Source organism: Rhodnius prolixus, unplaced genomic scaffold, assembly GCF_049639745.1.
Source record: "Rhodnius prolixus isolate KJV_2025 unplaced genomic scaffold, Rpr scaffold_2, whole genome shotgun sequence".
NCBI lineage: Eukaryota > Metazoa > Arthropoda > Insecta > Hemiptera > Reduviidae > Rhodnius > Rhodnius prolixus.
This window is the reverse complement of record NW_027411592.1, coordinates 63,692,238-63,719,321: the sequence shown is the minus strand read 5'-3', so window position 1 is coordinate 63,719,321 and position 27,084 is coordinate 63,692,238. Positions and strand designations below refer to the sequence as shown.

At 37.7% G+C, this 27,084-nt stretch overlaps 1 protein-coding gene across 10 annotated transcripts in view; it reads left to right on the top strand.

Annotated features, from left to right (window-relative positions):
* LOC141450153 (high affinity 3',5'-cyclic-AMP phosphodiesterase 7A-like) overlaps positions 1 to 27,084 on the top strand; it is a 392,695-nt gene that overhangs the window by 286,810 nt on the left and 78,801 nt on the right. Inside the window, exon 1 of one of the 10 annotated variants that reach the window (XM_074120292.1) lies at positions 20,094 to 20,632. The exons of the other annotated variants lie outside the window; for them this stretch is intronic. Coding sequence (XP_073976393.1) covers positions 20,600 to 20,632 — 33 coding nt within the window. The 5' untranslated portion in view covers positions 20,094 to 20,599. Of the gene's footprint in view, positions 1 to 20,093; positions 20,633 to 27,084 lie in introns of those variants that run through there. 10 annotated transcript variants of the gene reach the window in all.

Genomic DNA, 27,084 nt, shown 5'->3' with positions numbered 1-27,084 from the left:
CTCTACATGGCTGTGAAGTGCTATCACGCTCTTGCACCTATTAAGAGGAAGTACTGCAATCGTTTAAATTATCAATGAGTGAACCTATTTATTAAATCAATGAATTGTCGTTCGATTAAAAAATCATTGCCTCTTTGCCTAGAAGTACTGCAATCGCAGTTTATTTTTCTTACTCCTCTTAAAGGAAGTACTGAAATCGCAGTTTAATTTTGCTATTTACGTACAAATACCTTCCTATGTTATTCAAAACGCTTTTTAAAAAAAAATTGTTATTGAGGATGGTTTGGGGGACCGCAACTATAATCATTCTTTAAAAAGATCTCTCCAGTGGTAGTTACGTTTCCGACTTAACACCTTATCAGGTTATAATGATAGAATTGCTTATTCCAAATTTAAAAAAATCTGTAAAGCGGATATGTAACTTTGCAAAATAGACGAAAAGGAAAATCTATCCAAAAGGTACAAAAATCTCTTTAACAAAAACTTACAGTTTAAAAAGTTAAGTATAAGGGTTGATTAAACGCCAAAAGGTACACAAATCAGCAAGCACCCAACATTTCATTAATTCTTCATTAATATTTAAGTAATTTATATTCATTAATATTTTTTAGAATTTATTAGATGTCACAGATCCTTATGCTGGCCAGTTCATTCATAATATTTTTTTATTATAATTATGATAAAATGAGTGATGAATTATTCTGAGTAGTCACATATACATGCATGTTAAAGTAGAAAAAAACAAAGTTAGAGTCGGCCACTTTTTAAATATCAATCACGAGGGATTTAAAACAATATTTCAGTCTTGAATTCGTCTTACCGAAATATTCGTGAAAACAAATAACACAGTTAATAACAGTAGATTATTCAACAATAATTATTCATTTCTCAATTGTAATTTAATTTAGTCTCCCTAATTTTACTTATAGTAAAATACTGGAATAATTAGCTGCCCTAAAAATATGCATATCTTATTTATTTTATATTACACATATACAACATTGTGGGAAGAACATCTAGATTGAGAATGTAATTGAAGAAAACTATATTATTTGCGATAAAGCTAGATTAATTATTACCTATTATAATCGTTTGACTGCTACATAAAATAATGTACTTTAATGGAAGAATGAACTTAAGCCGACGATTTTTATTTAAAAATAAATAAATAAAATAAAATAATTAATGTATGTTGGTGTGAACATATTTTTTTTAAAGTTTTTGAATTTTTTAGCCTCATATTTTTTTTCTTTTTAACCTGTAATTAATAGTTTGATTATTATAAATAAATAGATTCTACAGTCTACAGTCTTGAACAAATATTTTGTAGATGAAAATGGCCAGCATAAAGGATCTGTGACATCTTATAAATTCTAAAAAATATTAATGAATATTAATGCAGTAAAATTACTTAAATATTAATGAAGAATTAATGAAATGTTGGGTGCTTGCTAATTTGTGTACCTTTTGGCGTTTAATCAACCCTTATACTTAACTTTTTAAACTGTGAAGTTTTTGTTAAGGAGATTAATTATAAATTTAAAATTTAAATTTTCGGTTAAAAACGTTTACCAATCTAACTTATTGCATCATTTGCTTTTATATGATTTGCTAGTAGTAAGAATTTTTTAAAAAGAAAATAAGAAAAGTGCATTAAAAACAAAACAAAAAAAAATCAATTGTAAAAAGCTAAAACACATCGCTATTATATGGGCGTACACTACTTGATGTGGGCGTGGCCACGCTAAAAGTTACTAGTTTTTTATTAGCCTAGTCTACCCTCCTTCATTTCACACCCCCTTATTCTTTATCGTGATTGGTCATTTATTTATTACTAATTTTTTCATGGAAAAAATAATTTTTTGTTTCTAATTAATTTTCCTCCTATAGGTAATTTGATGAATTACCCAAATTATGTAATTTAAAAAAAAAAGAAAATTGTATCATCAAAATATCGAAAATTAATGGTTGGGGTTTTACATTATGATGCAGTTACAGAAAGTGGAAAAAGTTTGAAAAAATTGTTTATTTTATTTAAAAAAGAAGTAAATGAAAATGGTTCATATTGTTGTACTTGTAGGCGTTATGATAGCCGAGCGGTTAAGAGACTAGACCCGCAATGCTAAGATGTATTGTTGGTTTAGTGGGTTCGATTCCCCTGGTCAAGGCCTTGGATTTTATTTAATGGTTAATATGAGAAATTTATAGTAAAGTATGTTAGGCGGTTATGAGACTAGACCCGCAATGCTAAGATGTATTGTTGGTTTAGTGGGTTCGATTCCCCTGGACTAGGCCTTGGATTTTATTTAATGGTTAATATGAGAAATTTATAGTAAAGTATGTTAGGCGGTTATGAGACTAGACCCGCAATGCTAAGATGTATTGTTGGTTTAGTGGGTTCGATTCCCCTGGTCTAGGCCTTGGATTTTATTTAATGGTTAATATGAGAAATTTATAGTAAAGAATGTTTGCTAGTCGCCTCCGGCCACGACATCTAATTTGGTAGTTGGGCGTAAAGCCCCGCCTGAAAAAAAATGGGCGATTACTTTTGTTCACTTGTAAAGCTGACAATTTCTAAATTAATCTGTAAATGGCCGCCAATCATCAAAATCGAAGTGATTGTGAGGTACTCATATTTTGATTCTAATTCTGTGATTTTCTGTTGTTTTAGTTACGTTGATCATATATACGCACAAACATACACTTCTAATAACAGGAAAAATTAGTGGTGGAGAACTCGTAGTAATTAATACATGTGATTGAAGCTAGGCTATATTGTGATACAGATCAAATTGTAGAACTACTTTTTCGTGCTCAGGGGAACTTGAGGAATTCACTTCCGGTGAAATTTGTAGCACGGCATGAACACAATACTTCATTTCTCTAGGTGTCAGTGAAAGTAAAAAATTAAATTAAAAAACAAACACACAGTGCCGGAAGTAGATCTGTTCAAATATTTGTCGATTATAATTTTATCGCTTGATGTTATTCAATTATATCGATATATCGATTGATAAATGAACTCCATGTCTAATGAGTTTATGAATATTCCTCCCCCACCTAAAAGAAAGCAATCTATTCCCTTTACGATGTATATTTCCAGTTCTGCATTTATCCGCCTTAATTGAGATATTCCAGTTTTTATTTGGCGCTGGATACGGGAGGCTGATTACTCTTCAATACATTTATCCGGTGGTTTCCTTAATATACAGCTGCTGGATCACTGAAGATTTTGTAGCCATTGTTTCAGTGAACTAAGAGTGGGGTTTGAGTAAGAGATAAAAAACAGATGTTTACCTATTTGTCCTTGAAAAATAGTTCTGTATAGAGGTGGGGGCCCAAATATATCGTGGGTAAATGGATTTATAGGATAATGGGTAAATTTGACGTCAATAGATAAAATACATAACAGTTTTATGTATTTTCCCAAAAATGATTATCAACCATTCTCAGGTACTCTTTCTTTTTGTAAATGGAAGTATTGCAATCTAGTAACATTGTCGAAATTATGCCTTCATCAGGGGGTGCATATTTTACAGGGTCCCCGGGAATAATCAAGATCCCTAGTTCCTGATAGTTTAGCTGGGGGGGGGGAATTCAGAAATTTCTATTTTGAAAAGGAAGAAATGGAAGAAGAGGAAAAAAAATGAAAAACTGCTTTTCTTTATTGACGAGATATTTTCTCTTACAAAGGATTTTCAAAGGCTCTCTAATTAAGAGATTTTTTTTCTAGTTTTATGATTCTCTGGAAGGAAAATTGTTTATAAGATTTCCACAAAGATATTCCAATTTTCTTTTTTTTTTTAAATAGTTTTTCTTCGGGAAAAATTTGTTTTAAGGCAGCTCTGAGCTGGGGAGGAGGGGTGGAAATGATGGAAGGCGGTTTTAATGACGGAGGTGACTTTAATGTACGGTTCCACACAGGTTGTCCGCATTTTTGTTTTCAATGAAATATGTTTTCTAATTTCCACGTTTAAGGAAAAATATTTTGCGGGAAAAGCATGAGAATATTTTAACAGGAAGTCGTGTGAGAGATTTTTTGTGACCGCGATGGATATTTAGGAGCCTTCAGTTAAGTATTGCAGGGGTCGGCAACCTATTTCAAGTAGAGAGCCATTTCTCCTTAAATAATTTTAATAAATCTTACCAAGGGCCGCAAGGATGATGGTGTAAAGAACTCTGTAGATCATTTATATTCACAAATTATTATTTTATGTTATTCAATAACATTTAAATGTATAAAAACTGTTTCCGGTGGGACAACTGGTATAAGGGTTGATCGTCAAAAACTGCACGAAAAAGCGTAACGTTGAAAAACACCCAACTTTGACAATTTTATATGTGTAGAGTTTCCTTTTTTGTTCGTAAGAGACAAATTAGGAGCGTTTGTCGAGAAGTCTTTTTGGCCATTCGGTGACGTATGTGAAGTTCTAGTCGCTTAAGTCGGGTATGGGGGGGTTCCACGTAAGGTGTTTGTCGAGGTAAAGTCCGGAGATATCGCACCTTATCTGTCGGAGGAATAGGAATCCTCCTCCTCCTTCTCCTCTTCGGCGCTACAGTCCTAAAAGGACCTCCTCAACCAAGGCTCTCCACTTAGCTCTATCCAAGAGCCTTCAATCTCCACCTTTGCGCACCCATTTTCCTTAAATCCCCCTTGACGTCATCTAGTCATCTGATTCTTGGCCTACCTCTTATTCCGACGCCTCAGGGGGCCTTCCATATAAAAGGCGTTTAGGGATGCGGTTATCCACCATCCTCTCCACATGTCGTCCTAACCAACTTAATCTTCCTTTTTTAATGTATGCAACGATGTCAGCTTCTCCATAAAGAGTAAGCAGTTCTAAGTTGGTGCGGATTCTCCATCTTCTTGCCTCGTTCACAGGACTATATCTTTTCCTCAATACTTTCCTTTCCCCATACTCTCAAGGCTGTCTGGCTCTCTCTTGGGTCCAATACCCAGCACTCGCTTCCATAAAGCACTACCGGTTTTATCAGGGTCTTATATATGTGAGAAGCTTCGCTTTTCTAGAAAGGGATCTGAAACATAATATTTTCTTTAATGCGAACAGGCACCTCCTCCCTGCCGCAAGTCAAATTATTAATTAAACCACATCTTTGGATGATATTTTTCTTCCCAAACAAATACTTCTAAATTAAGCCCCGTTTTAAGACAAATAAATAAGTAAATAAAAAAAAAATAAGGCGATTACTTTAATTTTATCGCCGATGTAAGGACAAAAACTATACGTACATAAGAAAAATGGTCGTACCTATTCAATTCACCCATGCAAATAAATCGATCTTTATAAACGATTCATCACAAATCGGATTAAAGCTATTTTGAATTTCCAGAGCACATGTTAAACATCTTTGATTTCCTAAAATAAACCGCAGAAAAACATGCCCTAAAAATAAAGACCCCCATCATAAATGAGATGTATTATTTACGTGAACATAGACACTCACACAGACAGACAAACCTGTTTACCTGCTTTTATCTTCCGCCATGTTGACCTTTAACCTTTACCTAGACCTCCCCCACCCCTGTGTGTGTGTGTGTGCGCCAATAAAAACCTAGTGTTTACATCCGCCCATTCCGATCTATTTGCCCATATACTGTTCTATAAATAATGCCATATGGATAAAAGAATTCATGAAAAGCTCTCTAAGCTTTGAGCTTTTAACAAAAAAAAAATTAACGCTGTACACTCGCACGACAATTCTCATTTTGTAAAAACTCTTAATTAAAAAAAAAAAACATGCTGAATTCTCTAGCTAGCGATCGGAAATCCCTTGAAGCGGAAGTACCCACAGTAAAGCAAAATAGGGCGGCGTCTATTTTTCTTCGAACTTTGAAACAAAAAAACACTTTGTACTTAAGGTGATCTAAAAAAAACCTTTATTTGGAACATTTTTTTCCTGGAGAAAATTCGATTAAAGGGACTCTTGGGAGAGATGGGATGAGGGACTCTTGGGAGAGATGGCATGAGGGATTCTTGGGAAAGATGGGATGAGGGAATCTTGGGAGAGATGGCATGAGGGACTCTTGGGAGAGATGGCATGAGGGACTCTTGGGAGAGATGGGATGAGGGACTCTTGGGAGAGATGGGATTAGGGACTCTTGGGAGAGATGGGATGAGGGACTCTTGGGAGAGATGGCATGAGGGACTCTTGGGAGAGATGGCATGAGGGACTCTTGGGAGAGATGGCATGAGGGATTCTTGGGAAAGATGGGATGAGGGAATCTTGGGAGAGATGGGATGAGGGACTCTTGGGAGAGATGGCATGAGGGACTCTTGGGAGAGATGGGATGAGGGACTCTTGGGAGAGATGGGATTAGGGACTCTTGGGAGAGATGAGAGAGGGACTCTTGGGAGAGATGGGATGAGGGACTCATGGGAAAGATGGGATGAGGGACTCTTGGGAGAGATGGGATGAGGGACTCTTGGGAGAGATGGGATGAGGGACTCTTGGGAGAGATGGGATAAGGGATTCTTGGGAAAGATGGGATGAGGGAATCTTGGGAGAGATGGGATGAGGGACTCTTGGCAGAGATAGGATGAGGGACTCTTGGGAGAGATGGGATGAGGGACTCTTGGGAGAGATGGGATTAGGGACTCTTGGGAGAGATGGGATGAGGGACTCATGGGAGAGATGGGATGAGGGACTCTTGGGAGAGATGGGATGAGGGACTCTTGGGAGAGATGGGATGCATTCTGCTCTCTAAAGTACCATTACAGTATAATGTACGTCCACACTTGTACCTCAATCACAAGGTACTCCTTCCAATTTATCTAGACCCGATTCCTATTCCTGGTCTCTGGTCACAGAAAGGAATGAAACATTTGTGAACATAAAAACCGAGACTTGCGGCAGGGAGGAGGTGCCTGTTCGCATTAAAGAAAATATTATGTTTCAGATCCCTTTCTAGAAAAGCGAAGCTTCTCACATATATAAGACCCTGATAAAACCGGTAGTGCTTTATGGAAGCGAGTGCTGGGTATTGGACCCAAGAGAGAGCCAGACAGCCTTGAGAGTATGGGGAAAGGAAAGTATTGAGGAAAAGATATAGTCCTGTGAACGAGGCAAGAAGATGGAGAATCCGCACCAACTTAGAACTGCTTACTCTTTATGGAGAAGCTGACATCGTTGCATACATTAAAAAAGGAAGATTAAGTTGGTTAGGACGACATGTGGAGAGGATGGTGGATAACCGCATCCCTAAACGCCTTTTATATGGAAGGCCCCCTGAGGCGTCGGAATAAGAGGTAGGCCAAGAATCAGATGACTAGATGACGTCAAGGGGGATTTAAGGAAAATGGGTGCGCAAAGGTGGAGATTGAAGGCTCTTGGATAGAGCTAAGTGGAGAGCCTTGGTTGAGGAGGCCCTTCTAGGACTGTAGCGCCGAAGAGGAGAAGGAGGAGGAGGATTCCTATTTCTCCGGCAGATAAGGTGCGATATCTCCGGACTTTACCTCGACAAACACCTTACGTGGAACCCCCCCATACCCGACTTAAGCGACTGGAACTTCACATAGGTCACCGAATGGCCAAAAAGACTTCTCGACAAACGCTCCTAATTTGTCTCTTACGAACAAAAAAGGAAACTCTACACATATAAAATTGTCAAAGTTGGGTGTTTTTCAACGTTACGCTTTTTCGTGCAGTTTTTGACGATCAACCGTTATACCAGTTGTCCAACCGGAAACAGTTTTTATACATTTAAATGTTATTGAATAACATAAAATAATAATTTGTGAATACAAATGATCTACAGAGTTTGTTTACACTATCATCCTTGCGGCTCTTGGTAAGATTTATTAAAATTATTTAAGGAGAAATGGCTCTCTCCTTAAAATGGGTTGCCGACCCCTGCAATACGAGTAGGTAGTTGTAAATCAAATAAAGAAGTATAATGTATGGACACCTGTTGGAAAATACCCCCCAAAAAAACTAGCGGAAGTAATTTACCGGAAGTGCCACATTACTCAATTGAATTTTTTAATCTTTCGTGAGTTGTTTCGAAACTGCCTTAAATTTTGTTTAAAACTTCCGTGTTTAATTTGAAAAATTTCATCTGCGAAAATCCTTTTTGGGCATTTTGAAGTTTATTTAAATGCCGTAAATAAGGGAGGTGACCGGAAATTAGTAGTATTAGAGAGAGAGAGAACGCATGCGAATGTTCCAAACAAGATTTTTTTTTTTTTTTTCTAATTTCCTTTGATCAGCTGATACAATTCATTTTAAGAAACCACCAAGGACATATTCATTTCTTTAAAATAAAGATGGGCCCGGAAACAGCTGATTTAAAGTGAACTATTACAGCCGTAGATATAAGTAAATAAATTACTTATGTTTTTGTTTTCATCTATTTATTTAAAAATCTTTTTTCTTTTTTTTTGTAGCCATATTTATTTTATTGAGTTGATGAACAAAATAGTGTTGAGTAATTTAGTTGTTTTGTAGTGGATGGGGCGGGGGGGGCGGCTACACAATTTATAACGATTGTTTTCGTGTGTTGATTGTCTTTGTAGAGATAGATGGGTGAGGGAGACTACTAAACTCCTTCTCACTATGTGTAATTACAGTGTCAAACTATAGTTTCACTATTGTATTTGATTTGATCAATAGTTTGGAATAGTTAGTTTGTGTTTCAGTCGGTCTGTTGTTGTTGTTGTTGTTGGTTTGATGAAATTGTTTGTCGCTTTGTCTATGTAACTGCCCTCTTACTCCGAACGCTCTGTCTCTCTCTCTCTCTCAGTCTCGCTAAACTGTCCGATTCTCTCACTCTCTCTTACTCTTTAGCAACAACATGATCGTGTCAAAGTTTCTATTCTGTGGTTTGACCGGAAGTACTGGTTTTGAGTTCGAATAAATTTTGTTTTGTTTCCGATTCTTGAACTTCTTCATCTCTTCTTAGCGGGTGCCCTAAAAATAAAATTTTCGTTACAAAAAAAATTGAAATAAACAGTTATAGTTGTGAAATGTGGTTAGGTTGGCAATGCTGGATAATATTTTTGATTTTACGAGGGTCGTTTGAAAAGTCCGTGCAAAGTCAGAGAGATAGCACCACTGGCGCGTATCGAGGTTATGTTTAGTTAGTAGCATCTCTTGGAAGAACACACACCAAGTTTCAGCCAGATCGGTCTATTTCTTTGTGTTTGGCATTCGTTTGAATCGAGGAAGTCGAGTGATTTTCAAAAAATGGACGAAAAAGAATTTCGTGTGTTGATTAAACACTACTTTATGAAAGGCAAAACGCCTCAGGAGACTAAAGAGAAGCTTGATAAACATTATGGTGACTCTGCACCTTCGATTAGAACAGTTTATAAGTGGTTTCAAAATTTTCGGAGTGGCCATATGGGCACAAGTGACGCTGAACGTTCTGGACGCCCTATTGAGGTTACTACTCCAGAAATCATTGATAAAATCCATGATATGGTGATGGATGACAGAAGAGTGAAGGTGCGTGAGATTGCTAGTGCTGTGGGCATCTCGAATGAACGGGTACATAATATTTTGTATCAACATTTGGACACGACAAAGCTATCCGCAAGATGGGTGCCGCGATCGCTCACGCTTGACCAAAAACGAAATCGTGTGAAGTATTGCAAGGACGGTTTGCAGCTGTTCCAGAAGAATCCACAGGACTTTAAGCGTCGTTTCGTCACTGTGGATGAAACATGGATACATCACTACACTCCTGAGTCCAAAGAACAATCTAAACAATGGGTTACCAAGGGGGAATCTGTGCCAAAATAGGCGAAGACCGTTCCTTCGGCCGGAAAGATTATGGCGACTGTCTTTTGGGATTCGCAAGGAATAATCCTCATCGACTATCTGGAAAAGGGTAAAACTATTACAGGTGCATATTATTCATCGTTATTGGACCGTTTGAAAACCGAGCTGCAAGAAAAACGCCCACGATTGGCCCACAAAAAAGTCCTTTTCCATCACGACAACGCACCAGCTCACACCTCAGCAGTTGTGGTCGCAAAATTAATGGAAATAGGGTTCCAACTTCAATTTTTTTTTTTTTCGACTTCACTCATATGTTCCGTCTCGCACTAAACTGGCTTACTCTGACTGACCTAACGAGGAGGAGACATAGATTAGATTCAGCTAGTGCGACCTCAAAGCCTACGCCACTGCGACCCCTAGACCTCGTCCTTTTAATCAGACTCTTGATGCTGGAGAGCGACTCCCCGGGTAAAGCTCCTCAGGCCTTGGTTTTTCCTCCCCGAGAAATAACATCCTTAGCCCAGACAAGCCTCTCACACTGACAAAACACGTGCAGTGACTTTTACTCCTCTTCCTGACAGAACCTACAGAGGCTATCATCAGAGAGCGATGTATGTGTTTTCTGAGCCTGCAGTTAGGCCAGTTAATAGGCCTACAATTATCCTTTTAGCCCTACGAGGACTTAACGGATTAATTCTGCAGGAGCTGGAGTGTATGGGGGGGGGTTAAACCTGAGATACTAATTGAGAGAGCTCTTGTGGAGATAAGCCACCTTCTTTCAGGCCGAGATATTTTCTATTAAAACTTGCGCTGAGGCAAAATCTGCTAATGACTCTTAGAAATAGGGAGATTTTTCATCTTTTCGGACAGCCAAGCTGCACTGAAGGCCCTTATTTCCTTTCAGCCTTGGCCGAATAGCCTCGTAATGAACTCCTTCGCCTGTCTCTGCCCACTGTGGTAGCAAGCCACCACTTTTGAGACCTACTCTGCACCCATAAGTTAATGGTCGCAGTCTTAACACAACTTCGGAACCCTAAAACAGTGCTCCCGACCAATGAAGTGTCCCGCAGAGCCTTCTCGGGCCAATAAATCTGCCACTTCGTTCCCCCCTTATGTCCTGAATGACCAGGTCACCCAAAACCAGAAAGATCTTATTTTGGTCACTAATTTCCTTCAGGGCAACCAGACAGTCCCAAACCAGTTTTAGGAGGACACATAAGTGAAGTCAAAAAAATTTTTTACACCAATAAACTAAAATAAAATCAACCTCTGATGATACATGAAAATCCGTAAACGCGGTCAGTAAAGGCCAACAAACATAAAACCCGTTATGAAACTCAGCAATGCGTGTATACGTACGTATTCCCTTTAGGAGTTTCTCATTACTGAGCAGGAGGGCGCTTCTCCGTAATGCAATTTCCTTTAATAATCCTGGTATCCTGGTAAGGATAATGACAGGCCCATGGCTGATGTTAAGCTGTTGACAGTTGGTAGCTCCTGGAGCAAGTGTTCACCTGTCCAATTAGACGGGAATAATTGCATTCTACCATCCCTGTTGAAAACTTGGAAGGGTTTTGTACAAAACTTACAATATTCCTTAAATTGTTTTAACAACTTTTCGAGGATAAAATTAACGGTCATATATACGTATTATCCGAGTCCGGAAAATGATAAATTTTCATTAATTTGAAACTTAAAAAAAAATATATAATTATTTAATTTTAAATTCAAAGTTTATTTTACAAAATTAATCACATTGAGTGATGACGTCAATAACATAACTTCAAAGATAGCGTTTCACCTGTCAGGTGTAAGAACGCCATGTTCGCGACCTACCAATACCTGCCATAACAGGCTCTCGGCCAAAATTACTCTCAATACTTTGAAAAAACATAATTCTAAATCTAAATATATTATCCATCGCTGAGGATCTAAACTCATTTTTAATAAATACGTAGTGTATTAAAGTGTACCATCTATTTACTTCCTGTTTCTCTAACTTGGTAAAAAAACGGAAGTGGTTACGATCGTGAGTGAGAAACTTTTTTCTATTTCAAGTTTTCATCAGAAAACCGAAACTAGAGTGTATGGGGGGTTAAACCTGAGATACTCTTTGAGAGTGCTCTTGGGAGATATGCCACCGTCTTTCAGGCCGAGATCTTTGCTATTAAAACTTGCGCTGGGGAAAATCTGCGAATGAATCTTAGAAAATAGGGAGATCTACATCTTTTGCGGACAGTCAAGCTGCACTGAAGGCCCTTATTTCCTTTTCAGAACCACCTCTTCCCCCCCTGGTTTGGGAATGTAAAAAAGGCCCTGGAACAACTTTGGCTCGGCACAAAGTAAAGTTCGGTTTGGAATGGGTGCCGGGTCATGTGGGGGGGATCAAGTGGGGATGAAACCGCCGATCAAACTGGCCAGGAACGGAGCTAACACTTCTTTCATTGGCCCGGAACGAGTCCTGGGAATCAGCAAGGGTGCCGGCTCTCAAGAGACTGTGATCTGGAGAGAGCATGAAAAGAACTGGGCGATTAGTGCTGGGGTTGTTAATCACAGGTAAATGTATGATACCTTGGCTGTTGTTAAACAAAGTACCAAAGAGATCCTGTGTTTGGGCAGGAATAGTGTAGGAGATTTTCTCTACTAGATCCAAAATAGGGGAAGTCACGATAAGTCTCCTGTGGCTGCGGTGCCGTGGGGGGGGGGTCTAGGTCCCGTCCCGTTTTCTATTTTCTGTTTCATCTGAAATAAATAAGTTTTCAGATACTTTGAAACAGAAAAAGTTGTTTATTTATAGAAACAGTTTCAGTTTTATCTGTCTTTATCGATTATCAGTTTATCGATCTTTAAAAATTGCAAGACGAAGAGTCGCAGATTTGCATCTTTTTTTTAGGTACCATCAATCGGATCCTTTAATAAGTTATTTTAGGCAAAAAATCCTCCAACCGTAAGTAACACTTTACTGTATCGATTTAGCAATATTTTAAAGCTATTTCCGGTAGCGGTTCCTACGGCTAAGGAAGCCAAGCCTTATTGCTCCATCGGATCCCTTAATAAGTTATTTTAGGCAAAAGAATCCTCCAACCGGAAGTAACACTTTACTGTATCGATTTAGCAATATTTTAAAGCTATTTCCGGTAGCGGTTCCTACGGCTAAGGAAGCCAAGCCTTATTGCTCCATCGGTTCCCTTAATAAGTTATTTTAGGCAAAAGAATCCTCCAACCGGAAGTAACACGTTACTGTATCGATTTAGCAATCTTTTAAAGCTATTTCCGGTAGCGGTTCCTACGGCTAAGGAAGCCAAGCCTTATTGCTCCATCGGATCCCTTAATAAGTTATTTTAGGCAAAAGAATCCTCCAACCGGAAGTAACACGTTACTGTATCGATTTAGCAATATTTTAAAGCTATTTCCGGTAGCGGTTCCTACGGCTAAGGAAGCCAAGCCTTATTGCTCCATCGGATCCCTTAATAAGTTATTTTAGGCAAAAGAATCCTCCAACCGGAAGTAACACGTTACTGTATCGATTTAGCAATCTTTTAAAGCTATTTCCGGTAGCGGTTCCTACGGCTAAGGAAGCCAAGCCTTATTGCTCCATCGGATCCCTTAATAAGTTATTTTAGGCAAAAGAATCCTCCAACCGGAAGTAACACGTTACTGTATCGATTTAGCAATATTTTAAAGCTATTTCCGGTAGCGGTTCCTACGGCTAAGGAAGCCAAGCCTTATTGCTCCATCGGATCCCTTAATAAGTTATTTTAGGCAAAAGAATCCTCCAACCGGAAGTAACACGTTACTGTATCGATTTAGCAATCTTTTAAAGCTATTTCCGGTAGCGGTTCCTACGGCTAAGGAAGCCAAGCCTTATTGCTCCATCGGATCCCTTAATAAATTATTTTAGGCAAAAGAATCCTCCAACCGGAAGTAACACGTTACTGTATCGATTTAGCAATCTTTTAAAGCTATTTCCGGTAGCGGTTCCTACGGCTAAGGAAGCCAAGCCTTATTGCTCCATCGGATCCCTTAATAAGTTATTTTAGGCAAAAGAATCCTCCAACCGGAAGTAACACGTTACTGTATCGATTTAGCAATCTTTTAAAGCTATTTCCGGTAATGGTTCCTACGACTCTTGGCTCACTTATTGCTCCTACACAGTTCCTATTACTTCTACACCTGGGAAAACTTGAATAACGGAACTTCCGGTTAGAGCAAGAGGGTGGGTTTTCCTAGATTACGTCATTTCAGTGATGGTTTGGATTTTGGCTACCAATCAAGTCGTATTTGTAAGGGGATTAAATATCTAACCAAAATTCTAAATTTGCAGAAAATTTGACTGACCGGAAATGGTCCTTATCCTACCTTTAAGGGAGAATGAATACCTTAATTTTTTTATTACAAATCGTAAGGTTTTGAGAAAAATTTAACTACGTAAATAGGGAGGCAAAAGGAAATCGTGTGAGTGTGCGGAACGAATAAAAAGAAAAATGTTTTCATCATCATGAAAGAGAATGATTTATTTGAATAGTAATAGTTCATTTCTATTTCCTGTCTATTTACAAACAAACTTTTTTATTAAGAAGTAGTGTTTAATAAAGTTGAAAGGGGAATTTTTTTTTTTCTTCTTCTGTCTTTTGCGCGTTGGTAACACTGTTTAGTAAATACGTACAGCAATGTGGCTGGTTATTTGTAAAAACCAGCGGCCGTAAGCTACAAAATTTGCTGGCCCAACTAACTTGTGTAGAACTACTTTGTTTTCTAGTTCCAACTAATACTAGAGCATTCTCCTCCGTCTTGAAATATATTAATCCAAAGAAATCTAAAATTATCCCCAGCATCAGTCAACGCCGAAAATACCAAATCCTATACGTCAAATGCATTTAACCAATCACTCAACATGGTTTCTTTCTATTTAACTATTTACAAGAAAACATAGATTTTCAGCACTTCAAAGAAAAAGAAAAACAAATAACAGCTGTTTATTATTACACTTTTTATTAATTTTCTCATTTTCTATTCTAACCGGAAATAGGCACTACGAAAAATGAAGTATCACTTTCACTTAACACAATATTTAAGTAATGTAAATTTTCTTTAAAACGAAATAAACCAGCCGAAAACTATTATGAAATAGTTAATAAAGTTTTCCATATGTTTAATGGGGTATAAAATGACGCACTATTTCCAGATATGAAACAGTTGGTAGAATTGAGACCTTCTATGTTTTACGCACTGGTCTTGAATAAAAATAACAATAATTATAATAATAATAGTAATCTGACCATAAGATTTTCTCTTCCTAGGAGCTTCTTACAGCTCACTGTCCGGTGATGGACCCGATGTTGTCTGTAACGAGAGAACACTGTCCGGAGGCCGGCAGTACACTGAAAAATGCTCCGGGCCGCCAAAATAACCTCAGATGTTGACGCGCCCCCTTCCCAAAATATATAATATATACGAGGGTCGTTTGAAAAGTCCGTGCAAAGTCAGAGAGATAGCACCACTGGCGCGTATCGAGGTTATGTTTAGTTAGTAGCATCTCTTGGAAGAACACACACCAAGTTTCAGCCAGATCGGTCTATTTCTTTGTGTTTGGCATTCGTTTGAATCGAGGAAGTCGAGTGATTTTCAAAAAAATGGACGAAAAAGAATTTCGTGTGTTGATTAAACACTACTTTATGAAAGGCAAAACGCCTCAGGAGACTAAAGAGAAGCTTGATAAACATTATGGTGACTCTGACACCTTCGATTAGAACAGTTTATAAGTGGTTTCAAAATTTTCTGGAGTGGCCATATGGGCACAAGTGACGCTGAACGTTCTGGACGCCCTGTTGAGGTTACTACTCCAGAAATCATTGATAAAATCCATGGATATGGTGATGGATGACAGAAGAGTGAAGGTGCGTGAGATTGTTAGTGCTATGGGCATCTCGAATGAACGGGTACATAATATTTTGCATCAACGTTTGGACCATGACAAAGCTATCCGCAAGATGGGGGTGCCGCGATTGCTCACGCTTGACCAAAAACCGAAATCGTGTGAAGTTTTGCAAGGACGGTTTGCAGCTGTTCCTGAAGAATCCGCAGGACTTTTAAGCGTCGTTTCGTCACTGTGGATGAAACATGGATACATCACTACACTCCTGAGACCAAAGAACAATCTAAACAATGGGTTACCAAGGGGGGAATCTGCGCCAAAAAAAAAAGGCGAAGACCGTTCCTTCGGCCGGAAAGATTATGGCGACTGTCTTTTGGGATTCGCAAGGAATAATCCTCATCGACTATCTGGAAAAGGGTAAAACTATTTTACAGGTGCATATTATTCATCGTTATTGGACCGTTTGAAAAACCGAGCTGCAAGAAAAACGCCCACGATTGGCCCACAAAAAAAGTCCTTTTCCATCACGACAACGCACCAGCTCACACCTCAGCAGTTGTGGTCGCAAAATTAATGGAAATAGGGTTCCAACTCGTTTCACATCCCCCCCCCCTATTCTCCAGACTTGGCTCCCTCGGACTACTATTTGTTCCCCAATATGAAGAAATGGCTGGCGGGAAAAAGATTTTATTCAAACGAGGAGGTGATTGCAGAAACGAATGGCTATTTTTCAGAGCTTGGACAAATCCTATTATTCGGAAGGGATCAACAAACTAGAGCAGCGTTGGACGAAGTGTATAAGCCTAAAAGGAGTCTATGTTGAGAAATTAAAAAGGTTTATCCCAAAAAGTTAAGTAGTTTTTATTTTTGCACGGACTTTTCAAACGAACCTCGTATTTATACACCAATACATAAATACAAAGCCTCTTTTTCGCACTCCAGGACATCAATTCGGGAATTCCCGATGAAAACTCAGAATCGATAATCGATTCCTTTGATGTGTTTGGGGGGGGTAAGAATAAAAATACAAATTTAAAAATCTGAAAAATAATAATTTTTAAAGAAATCTAAATTTATAAAAATTGTTTAATTTATACAAATGAAAAACGTTTACCAGAAATCCAAAAAGTATATTTTTATTTTTCCAGCAAACGTCATTAAATGTAATACGTACATATGTTACAAAATACATAGCCTTATATGTACATATTTTTATTTGTGACATCTCTACACATAATTTATACAAAAATAAAGACATATAAATTTAATGTCAGAATAATTAATCAAAATAAAGGACCCCATATTCTTGCGACCTTTAAAGGAATACTAATTTTTTTTTTTTTTTTAAATAATTTTTATGGCGTCATATCCTCCTCTGTAAGAGATGGGTAGTTAATCATGGTGGCGTTGGTTTAAATTTTTTTTTTTTTTTGCAACTCGGGGGGGGGGCGATCAAGTAGACGAAGCATTTTGTCCTTGAAAGGTCAGGGCCGCTTACTTCCGGTCATTTCACTGCAAGTATCTGGTCTTCGCATCTTCTAACCTTTCGCATTTATAACAGCAAATTTCCTCCACTTCCTCTCTCTTGCTTGGCCTCCTGTTTTCTCAGCACGGTCTTAAAAGTATCTTATATAATGGACCATTTTTTTCAAATGATTCTTTTATTTTTATTACGTATTACATGGGATAATAAATTTAAATTGCCTGAGTAAAACTGGCTTTTTTTTTTTTTTTAAAAAAAACTCTTTTAAATACGCAATAACCGGGAATATTTATGGGATATATAAGTTGGTGTTTGATCTTTGCAAACAAAGTGGACTGTATAGAATAGGGTGTAGTTCGTTAAGCGGGCAATCAAATGAAATTATACAAATAGAATGAAATAATAAGGCTTACCTTGCAAGATGTGGACACTGGCGTGACCCAGCTCTAAGGAAATGGAAACCCCAAAGGGAAAAGAGAGTCGACTCCCCCACCCCCTGGCCCCAGATACCTTTATGAGCGTAGATTATGTCCTCTTGACTAAAGGCGAGCTGATTGAAGGCCAAATAGGCATTAATATTCTTTATAGCGGTGAACATGCGGTGTAGCGAGAATAGCGGTGAACATGCGGTGTAGCGAGAATAGCGGAAAACTGCGTACCCGTGAACATGCGGTGTAACGAATAGAAGTGAACACGGGATAACACTTGAAATTGCGGTGTAACAGGAAGAGTAGTAAACTGAGCACTCGTACAGTTTCGGTGAACGTGCGGTGTAGCGAGAATAGCGGAAAACGGAAAACACTTCCGTACGAGCGCCAGAGAACAAACGTTACGAACAGACTGCGGTAAAACGAAGAGAGAAACTGAAGGTGGACTGCACAGAGCAATGAGCAGCCGGGAACAGTCGTAAGCACGACAACTGCCGAGGTCGATGCGTGCGATGCGATTAGCATACATTGGAGGACAGAAAGGAGTAGGAATGAGCTTGAACAGTTGGTATAGCTGTTTTTCTCAGCCCAAAAGTGGAAACAAAAGAAAATCTGTAAATGATTTCATGATTTCCTTTTACAACCAAATTTACGTCATTAAATTTTCTTGAAAAAAAAAAAGGTAGATGACTACACTTCCGTTGTGTTACTTCCGTTTACGTCTCAGTTTATTCCCATCAAGGATACAATAAAATCAAAGTGAAAAATATTTGGCCAATCATGGGGGGGGGGCCATTCACTTTTCCAATACCCAATTAATCCATCCCCTTGAAGAGCAGGATGTCCTACGTAGTAAGCTTCGCGGTATCCCGTACTGTTGGTAGATTGTAGATTTTACTAAAAAGGCGGTTCCACCAAAAAAGGGGAAGGAACGCAGGCAATTCAAAATGCCCATTGTTTCCCTATGAGGTCAGGGAATACTGGATTCCAACGTAGTGATCATAGGTTCAAACCCACCTGCTTTTTGGAATTTTTTCTCTTCTAAGGAGCTACTTATGGCTTACTGAAGAGTGTTGTCTGTAGATTGTAGATTGTATTAGAAGGGCGGTTCCACCAAAAAGGGGAAGGAACACAGGCGAATCCAAAATGCTCATTGTTCCCCGCCCACCCATCATCTCATGAGAGATACCGGGGCTTCAAGACTAACTAATCCGACTAAAGGTTGCCAGATGCCAATACAATAAACTAATAAAGTAGCAACAGGACACTAGGGAGCATGGTGACTCAATCGCCTCAGTGCACTGGAATAAACCTAGAAAGTTCTGGGGTAAAGATTACCAGATGCCACAATCTCCGGTAGGGAGACATTTAACCTCCCCGAAGACGAGAAATCTAGTTTTCTGAATAAACGGGGACACACCTCTTACAAAGTGCCGTACAGTCTCATTGGACTCCACCACAGCCAGCGCCAATTGGCGAGACTGGATAAGGCCACATTTGAAAAAGATGGTACCGCTAAATTCGCATGCCCACTCAACCAAAACCTGTACCAACTGGCCGGATCCGGGGGACCTGCTAAAACCAACTATAGCCGTTTTTTTTTTTTTTTTTGACAGGCCAAGAATTTCTTTAGCCTGACGGCAGTCAGCTCTCGGGATCTCCACCGTTTCCAGATGTTCCTTCAAAAATCCACTGCTCCACTGCTCTGTTCTACAACGTCGATAGGATACAGGGATAATGGGCTGATGAGTCATTGTTATCAACGCAGCTCCTTACTTTGCTGTTTCATCAGCAAGTTCGTTAACCCAGAATCCCGGAGTGACCAGGAGATACTGTTGATGAAGTTTAGATAAAACTTCTTTCTATCTTCAGTCTTCAGTTACTGAGGTTAAACCCAGTAAACTAATCAGAGCTGCAAAAATCTCCAAATCGAAATTCTAGAAACTATGGTTACCCAGACTTCCGGCGTGTTTATCTTTTTTTTTTCAAAAAAAAAAAATTAAAAATTAAACCGTTCTGTGATTCGGCCCCCAGACCCCTGTTTCCGGTGGCAGTGAACTGTGAGAAGGCTAGCCACTGTGAGATACGAACCCGTTTTCCCAGCTTGGGTACATCCAAAAATCTTTTAACCGGAAATGTGACTCAGTACAGAACATTGTAAGTTTAAAGCAGCTTTACGGAACAGAACAACCCACTGGACATTTAAGTTCACATAAATATCTGTACCACATTTTATGTGCATGCATCATTTTCCAATTTGTGAAGGTACCGACTAACGTAATACAATAATAGAAAACAAAAAAATATAAGGGCTTAGTGTAGCCCCTCCCACATAGTAAAACCGTGCATGATAAATTTTTCTGTTAGAATCATCAGTTCTTTGGAAAAAGTGGGTGAAATTCGAGTGATTCATACTGACAGACAAAACTCATTTCTTCAGAGAAAAAGAAATAAACCAATCTATAAAATGTAAACTAAAGAAAGCCGGAAATTACCATTAGCTGTGGTGCCAAAAATAATGATGTCAAAGTATACGTACATTTATATTTGTCAATACGATATAATGAAATGGTTTAAACGTTCTAGTAAAAAAAAAATGATACGTGCTATTCAAACACGTACACATATAAATCCCAATATAAGGAGACAAACGGGCTGTGCTTTCAGTATGTGTGTGTGTGTGCGCGCGTGTGTTAGTGCAGAGAGAGAGAGAGTGAGTGTGTTAGTAAGCTAATTTCCCCACCACTAAACAGGAGCTCGTTCTCTCTACCACTAACTTTTCTCTCCCCTCTCTATTAAATAGCTCCTGCACGACCCTACTCCTAATCATTTGACCAACAGTACGATTAGCACCCGCGTTTTTATACTTCTTCAGTATCTTGACAATACTCGTGCTAGTAACCGTTGCGTCTTCTATTCTGAAGTGCGTTAAGTTGACGTTTGTCTGTCAGTTCGTGTTTCATTTATTTATTTTTTTTTAAATCACCCTTCTTAAAAAAAAATTGTTAATTCAATCTTGATTTTATAAGTTTTGTTTTTTCTATAATTCATTGAAACACGCGATCTTACAAGATGGTTGTTTACACAGTAAGAAGAAAATCAAAGGTAACTAAAATTCTTTAATTGAACAACCATTAATTTTATTATTTAATATCTTCATCTAATTATCAGCTGATTCGCCTCATAAAACATCTTTTAATATTGAAATTAATACCTACTTTCACTTTAATCGAAAATAATATTTTCACTTTGCTTTCTCAGAATTTCTCTATTCCTTATTTTTACTTTTCTCTTGTTCTACTAATTGTAAGAAGAACTATGCAGAAATTACTCAGAAATAACTATTTTCAGGTTTACCCTAAAGTACGAAACGAAGTTATTTTTTACAAATGTTCCTGTGGGCGTGTCTGTCTGTAACTACGTACACCGCAGAAAAATTCGAATCTTGTTATTTTGTTTAGATGCCAACTTGAGGGCGCTGATGTAAGGTTTTGATAAACAAAAACAAAAAATCGATCAATCAGTCACTTTACTGGATCGATTTTTCAGTTTTTTTTTTTCTTTAAACAAATTTTCACGATTTTGCTTTTCTTTATCCTTGGTGGTCTAGTTGCATATTTGTAAATCTATAACTTTTATTGGACACTTTAAAAAAAGTAAAGTAATTGCCTATTTTTTCAGGCGGAGCTTAACGTCCAACTACCAATTAGATATCGTGAACGGAGCATCTTAGCATTGCGGGTCTAGTCTCTAACCGCCTAACATACTTTACTATAAATTTCTCATATTAACCCATTAAATAAAATCCAAGGCCTAGATCTAGGGAATCGAAACCACTAAACCAGCAATACATCTTAGCATTGCGGGTCTAGTCTCTTAACCGCCTAACATACTTTACTATAAATTTCTCATATTAACCCATTAAATAAAATCCAAGGCCTAGATCTAGGGAATCGAAACCACTAAACCAGCAATACATCTTAGCATTGCGGGTCTAGTCTCTAACCGCCTAACATACTTTACTATAAATTTCTCATATTAACCCATTAAATAAAATCCAAGGCCTAGATCTAGGGAATCGAAACCACTAAACCAGCAATTCATCTTAGCATTGCGGGTCTAGTCTCTTAACCGTCTAACATACTTTACTATAAATTTCTCATATTAACCATTAAATAAAATCCAAGGCCTAGAGACCGGGGGAATCGAACCCACTAAACCAACAATACATCTTAGCATTGCGGGTCTAGTCTCTTAACCGCCTAACATACTTTACTATAAATTTCTCATATTAACCATTAAATAAAATCCAAGGCTTAGACAGCGGGAATTGAACCCACTGAACCAACAATACATCTTAGCATTGCGGGTCTCCTTCAGTTACTGAGGTTACCCCAGTAAACTAATCAGAGCTGCCTTCAAGGTTTAAAAAAAAAAAAAAAAAATCTCCAGATCGAAATTCTAGAAACTATGGTTACCCAGGTTTCCATACAGCCTGGATGCCCCCCAGCATTAGATTTACGAACTATCCCAGCGTCACTGGGCTTTTCTGTTTTTTATTCTACTCCTTAGAGATAATCCCTCTGGCATTGCCACCCTTTGATTATTGATTGCTATGGTTTTGAAAAATTAGGGAAAAAGCAGTAAAGGTTAAGGCACAAAATGATTGTTCATCCTTGAAAACGATCCGAATAGCTGCACCAATTGAGAAATATTGCGTCAGATCAATGTTATTTAGAATGATGTTAATTTAAAAAAAAGAAAAAAAAGTCAAGATTCTGATTTATTATAAGTAAAAGTCGCGATATCTAAAAGATTTTCTTTTATTTATTTTGGAAATTTTCTTTAAAACAAAAAATAATTGTAATTATAATTTTCATAGTTATTGGGATATAATGAAAACATTTAGAGAATTGGTATCAGCTGTTTTTAGAGAAATTGTCCAAAACATTTTTATAAACCCTTTCAGGAAATGGGTATATCCGGAATTTTAGGGTTTTTGGCCGTGAACTTTGCTCCCAGATTCCAAGGAGGGACTCAAATAAAATGTGAATTTGGAGCTTTTTGTTGTTGTTATTATTTTTCGTTTTCCAGCTGGAATATTAACTTGAAAGAAAAAGAAAATTGTATCGAACTCCGGGGGCCTAAAAAGCAGAAATTTCCTCTGAAAATGCGATTAAGAAAATTTGTAGCAGTAGAGCTATACTTTTCCTTGTAAGTAATGAAAATAAAAGGAAAACAAAAAAATAGTCGCTCTATAATACCAACTGGAATTACCATCTCATTAATCAATACCCTGTCTCCATGTTCCCTCCCTTCACCCCCCCCCCACAGAAATAATCGCCCTGTTTTAGGGATATAAATAGTCTAACCTGTACCTGTTATTCAGGCATGTAGTCTATTTTCGTCATCCTGTTCTTTGTTTAAGCTCTGAGTTAAGAAAGAAAAAAGTAAAACACAACTGGATCATGTTTAATTCAGGATGGGCTGATTTATTTCCCAGTCAAACATATACAAGATCCATGTCTGCATGACTAACTTCCCTTTATAATCCCTAATTCTTAACTTGTAAGGTTTTTTGTTTTTTTTATGAATTGTTGATTCGTTGGCTTAAATGTTATAAGATCAACTACAACAGAAGAGTGACTTCTAGTTCAATAAATGTAAAAAACTTATAAGTAGCCACAATTTGGTCCATAAAGCGACAATACTCTTGATTCTGAAGATTGTCTAGTTGATCTGCTGGTTGCTGGACACTACTGAGTGGAATCTTAAACTAGTGTCTTTATGCAGCCCTCAATTTGTTGGGAGCTTTGAATAGTGTTGCTTTATAAAACAGCAAAGGAAGGAGCTGCGTTGATAACCAATGACTCCTCAGCCCAATATCCCCTGCATCCTATCGACGTTGTTAGAACAGAGGTGGAGCAGTGGATTTTTGAAGGAAAGAGGTGGAGATCTCGAGCTGATTGCCGTCAAGAGGCTAAGGAAATTCTTGGCCTGTCAAAAACGGATATGGTTGGGTTTTAGCAGGTCCCCCGGGATCCGGCCAGTTGGTTCAGGTGTTGAGTGGACATGCGAATTTAGGGTACCATCTTTTGAAATGTGGCCTTACCCAGTTTCGCCAATTTGCGCTGGCCGTGGTGAGTCCAATGAGACTGTGCGTTTATTATGAAAACTAGATTTCTCGTCTTCGGGGAGGTTAAATGTTTCCCTATCCGGAGATTGTGGTATCCTGGTAATCTTTAAACCAGAACTTTCTAGGTTTATTCCAGTGCACTGGGGGCGATTGAGTCGCCATGCTCCCTCTAGTGTTCTGTTACTACTTTATTAGTTTATTGTATTGGCATCTGGCAAACTTTAGCCGGATTTGTTGTTGTCTTAAAGCCCCAGTATCACTCATGAGATGAGGGGTGGGAGAGGAACAATGGGAACCATTTTGGATTGCCTGAGTTCCTTCCCCTTTTTTTTTAGTGGAACCGCCCTTCTAATACAATCTACAAAATCTACAAATAGTGTCTTTATTATTGATCGATTATTATTATTGAAAAATCGAAAATAGTTCAATTTTAGAAATTGTCTTCAATTTTCTCGTTACTTTTGCACAATTATAGCTGCTCATTTATTTATTTATTTTTTTTGTAGAAATCTTCGAATAAATGTTTATTTAAAATAATAAAGACAGAAGTGTAGCGTTCTTATTTCAATAAAGGTAGGCTATGGAATCTCTGATTGCTCTATAGTTAACCTTCTTTTAAGGTCTACAACTGAAATAGCGGGCACCACAAATCCTTCTTGTTGCAGAGTATCGCCATTGGTTTTGAACACCTAAATCACCCCATTAATCAGTAATTTCGCTTACAGAACTAACAGAAAAAAAGAATCTCTTTTACTCATATTTTTTGCTCTTACTCATATTTTACACATAATAATTTTTTGGAAGTAACATGAGTTAGTTTTTTTGGGGGGGAACAGAGAGTAGAAGTAGTTAGTTATTGGCGGTGAGTTATTTAGGTCATGTTACTCCCACGGGAATAAGGCCAATCCTCCGAAGAAGTTGTTGGCCTACTTTTTCCACTAGCTTTAGGGCTGCAACCTTATAAGATATTTTTCTTTTTTTTTTCTTAGGCGAATTTCGTTCACATCAGAATTTCTTAATAATTTATTAAGGAGAAAGAAAATTTTAGTTTTTATTTTTTCGATGTTTTTATTAATTAATTTATTTAAATTAATTAAAAGAAAATTAATACTGATGTTCAAAGTACAGTACATCATTAGCACATTTACGAGAGCACTTATTCGACTGTGATGCCCATCTTTCGACGAGCTGATGCGAACACCTTGCCGCAGCTGTGAAAATGACGAAAAATTTAGTAAAAGGAAATCCTGTGACACTACGTTTTATATTATACAATATATATAAATAACAAAATTCGGTCAGTAATGCGGTTATTGTACACTGTCCAGAGATCAGTTCAGCCTTGACACAATAAATGTGTCCGTTTACGCGTGTATGTGTGGTAGAGTGCTTCTATTAGATTCGTTTGTAATGTGTGTGTGTGTGTGTGTGTTGATTATTAACAATAAAAAAAAAAAAAAACTAATTTTAATTGTTTTACACAAAAATTAATTGTTAATAACAATTAAAAAATAGGAAATTAGTCACGAACTGACAAACATATTAATAACTTCCTGATGTTTTCTTTTAGTGTCCGCGTAACGGTGCTTTTTCACAAATCTTTTGCTTATTAAAGTAAAGTAATCGGCTATTTTTTCAGGCGGGGTTTAACGTCCAACTACCAAATTAGGTGTCTTGAACGGAGGCGACTAGCAAACTTTACTATAAATTTCTCATATTAACCATTAAATAAAATCCAAGGGGAATCGAACCCACTAAACCAACAATACATCTTAGCATTGCGTGTCTAGTCTCTTAACCGCCTAACATACTTTACTATAAACTTATCATATTAACCATTAATTAAAATCCAAGGCCTAGACACTGGGAATTGAACCCACTAAACCAACAATACATCTTAGCATTGCGGGTCTAGTCTCTTAACCGCCTAACATACTTTATTATAAATTTCTCATATTAACCATTAATTGAAATCCAAGGCTAAGAGACCGAGAATCGAACCCACTAAACCAACAATACATCTTAGCATTGTGGGTCTCGCTAACTCTGTCGCCTCTAACCGCTCGGCTACCATGGCACCTCTTTTGTACCTTGCGCAGTGGCAATATCGTCTCCTGAGATGCGATTATTGGCTAGTTGAAATCTTTTGCTTATTATTTTCTAGTATTTCCATTGGCTGTGATATTGTGTAGTACAAAAAAAAAACATAGTTACGAGAATTAGTATTACAGTTAGAACTGGTATTTCACTTATTTTATTTATTTTGTAGTTATTTTAATATTTAAGTAAATGTTAAATACTATTTATATCTCTAGTTAGCACTGGAACTGTGTAAGTAGGCCAATGGGGATTTAGTTGACCGAAGCGACTGCCAAAGGTTAATCAAAACTCTTGTTTTAGTTACGCCCTTGGGGGGGTATTCTAAATTTTTGTGTTTCTTTCTAATTCTTATTTTGGACAAAATAAGCTTAAACTGATCTCCTCTTTTTACAAATTTGGAGATGTACTGTTTACTCAAGACAGCGCTTAAAACTACTGCTTCTTAAGTATTAAATAAGTCGCGAAGTATAGCTCACTTCTTTTTTTTTTTTTATGCTTTGAGCTTTATTTTGCTGGGTATAGGTCTGAAAAACTTGGTTTTTGTCTAGAAAGTGTACCGTTATCAGTGGCTCTAATAGGTTTGCTGCATGACAGGTACACGTATGCTAGCCATACTGCATAGCCTGTGGTAACAATCAGGTGATTGCTTTGACGACTTCTTGATTTGAGTTGGAAAAAATTCGATTGAGAGTACTTGGAGTATGTGAAGGATAGTTAAAGTGCTATTTCTGTACATGGTACTAGCTTACCACCTAATTTAAAAACAAATGTGGGACAGAATTTGCAAATTAATTGAAAATCGATTTTTCCGGAAGTGCCATTTTGTTTTTTTTCTCACGGCTGACACTTTTCTCCTGGGATTTAATTGAGCGGCACTTCTGGAAGCGAGGTGTAGGATTTCAAAGGTTCAAGAGTTTGGTGGAATATTTATGAGTTAAAAACTTTGAAAATCTTACGAAGAGGAAGTCGAGTGAGTATATTGAGAACCATTTTTTTTTTAAACTTCATTTCAGAGAGAATCTGATGATCTCGGTCAGTCGAGAAAGTAGTAGCCGGAAATGTTATAATTCAAACTAAAATGCGGAATTGACAATTGGGAACAATGCAGATTTATGAATCCAATGCCCACAGTTAGCATCCTGCCCACGCGCATGCGCGCCGATTATACTTCTCTCAGCATTCCAGAATGAATCAATTAGGCGTGTTCTCTTTCGATATAATTAGTGGGCCTGGAATTGGGTCACATCCTTTCAGACAATCGTAGAAACACCTACAGACAAACCATATTTATGTATACGGAGTGATACTTTTTGAAGCCTTT